At 49.1% G+C, this 6,757-nt stretch overlaps 1 protein-coding gene across 1 annotated transcript; it reads right to left on the bottom strand.

Annotated features, from left to right (window-relative positions):
* Positions 1-643: 643 nt before the first annotated feature.
* SMIM10 (small integral membrane protein 10) lies at positions 644-1,912 on the bottom strand. Its single transcript, NM_001435357.1, has one exon. The coding sequence runs from the start codon at positions 1,707-1,709 to the stop codon at positions 1,500-1,502; it is 210 nt and encodes a 69-aa protein (NP_001422286.1). The 5' UTR covers positions 1,710-1,912; the 3' UTR covers positions 644-1,499.
* Positions 1,913-6,757: the final 4,845 nt, after the last annotated feature.

Here is a 6,757-nt window from a genome sequence, read left to right as displayed (position 1 = left end):
TTACACATGTCTGTTTGGAGGTTAACTCTATTTTTCTTAATAATATCTTACTGTTTCTTAACTTGATGACATGAGGCATTTTCTACAGACTTCCTGCTGTCCCCTGGGCTCCCCCCCACCCCCGCCCCGCCTTGTGGCTGTAACACGATTCTTAATTCTTCTGTTGGTTACCTTGTTCATTTAAAAGACGAAACCCCTAATTAGGGACAGTATCTGGACTTCCTACCCTATGAGAGAATGACACCACTGTTGCATTTTCTCCCCTCTGCCTGCCAGCTCGCTGCCTGCTCTTGACAAAGTTGGTTAACGTTCCCATGCTGTTCTATAGGCATAATTGTCTTGCCTGCTTTGCCTAGAGATTTACTCTAAAAATGAAAAACCACAACGAAGAGTCCCACTGTAGTGATTATTTAAACCCTATTCACTGAATAGCAAAGTTGAGCTGCTCGCTCTATGACTGGATTTTCTCTTCTGTGATTGCAGAGTCTTGGTCCATGTGCCAAGCGTTCAAGTTGATTCCCTTTCTCACATTCCAGGCAAAGGTTGAAAAACAGGACACATCTGAGGTTGCTTAATATTTGAAACATGTTCTCTTGTACAATTTGAAGTATTTGTTTTTCCATGTAGTTTGTTTGCCGTCGTTTTTTTTTTTTTTTTTTTTCCTTTGGGGATGAAGAAATGTATGCCTTCCAGATCAAATGATTAACTTCCTCCAACTTCTGACTCCACCCATCTATGGCTTAGAATTTTCCGTTCAATTGGAAGGATCTTCACTTTTTTACATAGATGTGCCTATTTGGGCCATTCTTGTACAGTCTGTCTTATTTAAGCTGTTGGTAACTTTTCCTTTTTGCCCCCTTTGGGCATCCTGTGTTCACTGTCATTTCCCAGTGTTCGTGCTGTCTTTTGTTTTATGGATGCAAGAACTCAAATATTTCTGAGGATTTTGAGAGTTTGAAGTTTGTTTTTTTTTTTTTTTTCTGTCCCTCGAATTAGCTGTTTCCTTGAGATTCAACTTTTATTTTCTGTCTTTTGTCTTTTTAGGGCCGCACCCATGGCATATGGAGGTTCCCAGGCTAGGGGTTGAATGGGAACTGTAGCTGCCAGCCTACACCACAGCCACAGCCATAGCAGATCCGAGCCGCATCTGCGACCTACACCACAGCTCACGGCAACACAGGATCCTTAACCCACTGAGCGAGGCTAGGGATTGAACCTGCGTCGTCAGGGATGCTAGTCAGATTAGTTTCCGCTGAGCCACCACGGGAACTCCGAGATTCAATTTTTCGTTGTGTCTTAGGCTTTTTGGTTATATTGCAGGCTTCCCGCAAATAATGATTTCCAGCCTCCCATTTATATGACGAGAAGGGGCAGTGGCAGGACGGGCTGGCGAGTCTGTGCGCGTGGCGAGCTGGTCACTTTGCTCTAGGGCGGGTGAGCTGGTGAGTGGCGGTCAGCCATCCTGCTGGGGTCCCCCTAATGCCGCAAAGTTAGTTGCTCTAAATGTGTACCTGCAGGCGCACGTTGAGCATCACCGAAGCCACCACGTAGACGTAGGGGAAGTTCATACGCAGCCGCCAGGCCAGGTCGAAGAAGGTGAGCAGCGTGCGCGTGAGCCCCTTGCAGAAGGCGCTGTAGGAGCCGCGCGCCGCGGCCCAGCGCGACAGTCGCACGGCCAGGCCGGACAGGGCTGCCACCGCCGCCCCCATCGGTCTGGTGCGGCTTCCCACCCAGCGCCCGGAGCCGGGGGCCTCCTGCCGGCCCCGGGGACACAGGGACGGAGGCGGGAAGCGGATCGCGTGGCTGCAGCTGCGAGGCGCGCTGCTCGGCGGGCGCCCTCCACCTCCTCCAACCCCCGCGGCAGCTGCTGGTGCCCCGCGGGGCCGCCGGGCGAAGCCGCCTCCCGGTCGCCAGGGGCGGGGTCGGGCGGGGCGCCGGGATCCGGAGCCCTGGGAAGTTGTCAACAACACAGTGAGAACGACGAGAACAAGTTCCCTGCGTAGGGAGTTCCCCTTGTGGCTCAGCAGTAACAAACCCGACAAGGAACCCCGAAGATGCGGGTTTGGTCCCTGGCCTCGCTCAGAGGGTTAAGGATCCCGCGTTGCCGCGTAGGTCACAGTCGTGGCTGGAATCTGGCATTGCTGTGTCTGTGGTGTAGGCTGGAAGCTACAACTTTGATTCAAACCCTAGACTGGGAACCTCCATGTGCCCAGGGTATGGCCCCCGCCAGTGAACTGTGATTACTCATCCTGTATTTACTTCCAGTGCGATGTGCTGACAGGTACTCTTACCGTGTCCATAATGTACTTCACTCCCTTTGACGATGGATTATTAGACTGGTACATATGTTGACTGATAATGTTCAGTAATTCGTTTCACAAAGCCCCTGTTGATGGACGTTCTGAATGGTTCCAGGTTTTCTTATGCCAGAAATTATTGCGGTGAGCATCATTACACAGGCGAATTTCCAAAAGGCAGAAGAGGATAAACAATATGCTTCCATCTTTAATTACATAACATAGACGTTTAGGTTTTTTTTTTTTTTTTGTCTTTTGTCTTTTGTCTTTTTTTTGTTGTTGTTGCTATTTCTTGGGCCGCTCCCGCAGCATATGGAGGTTCCCAGGCTAGGGGTTCAATCGGAGCTGTAGCCACCGGCCTACGCCTGAGCCACAGCAACGCGGGATCCGAGCCACATCTGCAACCTACACCACAGCTCACGGCAACGCCGGATCGTCAACCCACTGAGCAAGGGCAGGGACCGAACCCGCAACCTCATGGTTCCTAGTCGGATTCGTTAACCACTGCGCCACGACGGGAACTCCCTTTTTTTTGGCTTTTTAAGGGCCGCACCTGCGGCATATGGAGGTTCCCAGGCTAGGGATCTAATCGGAGCTACAACTGCCAGACTACACCACAGCCACAGCAACACAGGATCTCTAAGCCGCGTCTGCGACCTATACCACAGCTCACGGCAACGCCGGATCCTTAATCCACTGAGCAAGGCCAGGGATCGAACCCACAATCTCATTGTTCCTAGTTGGATTCGTTAACCACTGAGCCATGACAGGAACCCCCCATCTATTTTATTTTAAAAATTATTATACTATGGAGTTCCCGTTGTGGCTCAGTGGTTAACGAATCCGACTAGGAACCATGAGGTTGCAGGTTCGATCCCTGGCCTCGCTCAGTGGGTTAAGGATCTGGCGTTGCTGTGAGCTGCGGTGTAGGTCTCAGATGTGGCTTGTATTCCGCATTGCTGTGGCTCTGGTGTAGGCCGGTGGCTACAGCTCTGATTGGACCCCTAGCCTAGGAACCTCCATATGCTACGGGAACAGCCCAAGAAATGGCAAAAAAAGAAAGTGGGTTAAGAACCTGACTTGTATCCATGAGGGTGCAGGTTTGATCCCTGGCCTTCCTCAGTGGGTTAAGGTTCCGGTGTTGTCACAGCTGCAGCATTTGCAAATGTGGCTTGGATCAGGTGTGGCTGTGGTGTAGGCCGGCAGCTGTGGCTCCAGTTCGACTGACCCCTAGCCTAGGAACTTCCATATGCTGCAGGTGTTACCCTAAAAGAAAATAAATAAATAAAGATTGCTTTAAAAATAAAAAGACAAGTTACTGTCAATAATTCTTTTTTTGGTCTTACTGTCAATAATTCTACAGGGTATGAGATTTTTTTCCATACTTACAAGCTAAAAAGTTAACCTGTTACTGTTCTGTGGATGCTAGCAAGAGACTCCTTGGTCTGAGCCAAGCGGCTGTATTACTCCTGGCAAGTGCCATAGCTAGAGGGTTAGCACGATGCTCTTGCTGGTCCTCCATGCTCCTAAGTCCCACGGAGGTGAATCAGAGGCTCTATCATGGATGTGGGTACATGCAGGGCCTGCATTACAGGAGAACAGTGGGCTTGGGGAATTCATCGCTTTTATAGCAAATGGAAACAAGCCCTTTCTGTCTAGGGGTAGGCGTCACCTCATTCCTCAAGGCTGTTTGCCGTGATGAAAACACAATCCCGAGAAATGGCCAGGTAAAGAGCGCTTGGGGTCTTCCAGTCTTGGCATGCTCAGCAGAAAAATGCAAGGGCACTGGTGGCCCATGGAAACTGCCTCTTCCAAGAGTCCACCCTTTAGTCCAGCACATTCTTGGCCGCATTTGAAGTTTTGCATGAGTATGCCACTCTAATCCGACCAAGAGGGTCTTTGATCAAATCTGGTTAATGTGTCTGATAAACTATTTTCAACAGAAATCCGAGCTGCGGGATGAGACCGGCTTGCAGTAGTGACCTCATCCACGCCTCCCAGAGCCCTAGTCTCATCCAATTCTGAATAAGTCCCTGGGGGACCACTAGGTCTTCTTTTAAACAGTAAGGATAGGGAGTTCCCATTGTGGCACAGTGGGTTAATGAGCCGGCTTACCTCTGTGGAGGCCCTTGTTTGATCCCCGGCCCAGTGCCACAGGGACAGCTGAAAAAGAAAAAGAAAAAGAGCAGTAAGGATATTAATCTCAGGCCAGATCGTGATCCACAGCAGCCCACATAAGGGAGTTTGGACGAGCCTAATGATCTTTGGCATCATTGCCAATAATTCTAAGTGGAATAGATGGGTCAGGAGGCAATCTCGAGGAGTTCCTTTGTGGCACAGCAGGTTAAGTTTCCGGTGTTGTCACTGCAGCAGCCCGGGTCACTGCTGTGGTGCAGGTTCAGTACCTGGCCCAGGAAGTTCCACACGCCGCAAACAGTCAAAAACAAACACAGAATAAAACCAAAAAGGCGATCTCTGTTCCCGGTGGCGAGAGTCCGGGGCTCATTCTCTCCCACATACAAACAGATAACTCAAAGGGGCACAGTTTAGAAGATGTTATCACCGTTACCTTGGTTTGCTCAAGCCACGCGGGCAGTGTCACCAAGTATCTGCAAGCCTCGGTCTTCACACCTCACCCAAGGCCACTTGGGTGTCAGAAGAAGCATATGAATGGGAATTAGATTGAAACAACGTTGTACTGGATCATGAGTTTATACATGTTCACTTTCAGGGGCTGCCATCAAGAATAACAAGATTTCTAGGGAGTTTCTGTTGTGGCTCAGTGGTTAATGAATCCGACTAGAAACCATGAGGTTGTGGGTTCGATCCCTGGCCTCGCTCAGTGGTTAAGGATCCAGTGTTGCCGTGAGCTGTGGTGTAGGCCGGCGGCTACAGCTCCAATTGGACCCCTAGCCTGGGAACCTCCATGTGCCGTGGGTGTGGCCCTGGAAAAGACAAAAAGACAAAAAAATAAAGAAAGAAAGAAAGAAAGAAAGAAAGAATAACAAGACTTCTAGACCTGCCATAGATAGCCACATGAATTCTTCTGTTTTCATCAGGGGTGTCCCATCCCAATAACTATAACTTCACTTCTTCTCCAATAACCCTCTGTCTGTATCCAAACCTTTCATCCTGGTCATTGCACAAGAAGCAGCCAAGAGATTTCTTTCTGAGGACAGCTGCAGTCAGTGACCAAATTGCCCTCTACTAAGATGTATGGATCAAGAGGGAGTGGAGTCAGAGTTGTTCCAGTGCCTGACAATATCAGATACGAATGGATAGTAGAGTGTGTGGGATGTTTACCAAGTACTGTGACTATTGGCCCATTACTGGATGATACTGAGGAAAGAAAAAAAAAGGTGCACCATTTTTCAGGCTGCAAATGGGCTGGAGAAATGAAAATATGACACAGATAAGACTCAAAGAAGACAGAATAGTGTGGTTGGAGTCAGCTGATCAGACTGAAGCAGCAACGCATACCATTAAAGTATCAAAAGTGATGACACCATTGGCAGCATTGAGGGGAACAGTCAAAGGTCTGATGTAGTTGATGCAGTTGATCTATCGAGAGCAATTAGGGTCAGGGTCCCAGGCGACATGGCCGCCATTGTTGCAAGACAGACAGGCCAACTCTGGGCGAGAGTCACAAGTCTGGTCCATAGTAATGGCCTCTGCATCAGAAACAGTGTCCTTTAGGAGTTCCCTTTGTAGCTTAGCGGCTGACGAACCCGACTAGGATCCATGAGGATGTGGGTTCGATCCCTGGCCTCGCTCAGTGGGTTAAGGATCCGGCGTGGCCGTGAGCTGGGGTGTAGGTCACAGACGTGGCTCAGATCCCACGTTGCTGTGGCTGTGGTGTAGGCTGGCAGCTGTAGCTCCGATTCAACTCCAAGCCTGGGAACGTCCATCCATATGCCGCGAGTGTGGGCCTGAAAAGCAAAAAAAAAAAAAAAAAAAAAAGAAAGAAAGAAAAGCAAAAAAAGAAACAGAGTCCTTTAGTTTGTGCCCAGCTTGGCATTCTGGCGGTGTAGACTTGATCAGCATCTTGATTTCAATTGAGCTCGTCAGAGAACAGGCCTTTACTGTAGGCATCTCTGTGAGTTGAACCCATCAGCATCCACAGTTTTTGTTCCCACAGTTTATGACCCCCCCAAAGAGGTGTCTTTAATCTGCCAGTCTTTTATTTTTTTTATTTAATTTTATTTTTCATCCACACCCACAGCATATGGAAGTTCCCAGGCCAGGGGTCGAATCCGAGCCATGGCTGTGATCTTTGCCACAGCTGTGGCAACACCAGATCCTTAACCCACTGTGCCACAGTGGGAGCTCCTAATCTGCCCGTCTTTAGTCTTTCAACTGACAGATCAAATGGTTAGCTCATTGAAAACAAAATAGCCTGAGTCAGTAAAAGTATAACAAGGTTCATCAAGGAGAGGATTGGCCAGACTTAAAAGAATAGT

Source organism: Sus scrofa, chromosome X, assembly GCF_054392235.1.
Source record: "Sus scrofa isolate SSC_HxYL_T2T_F1_AM1 chromosome X, Sscrofa_HxYL_maternal_Yorkshire_Landrace_v2.0, whole genome shotgun sequence".
NCBI lineage: Eukaryota > Metazoa > Chordata > Mammalia > Artiodactyla > Suidae > Sus > Sus scrofa.
The sequence above is the reverse complement of the archived record's forward strand: the minus strand, read 5'-3'. Positions and strand labels throughout refer to the sequence as shown.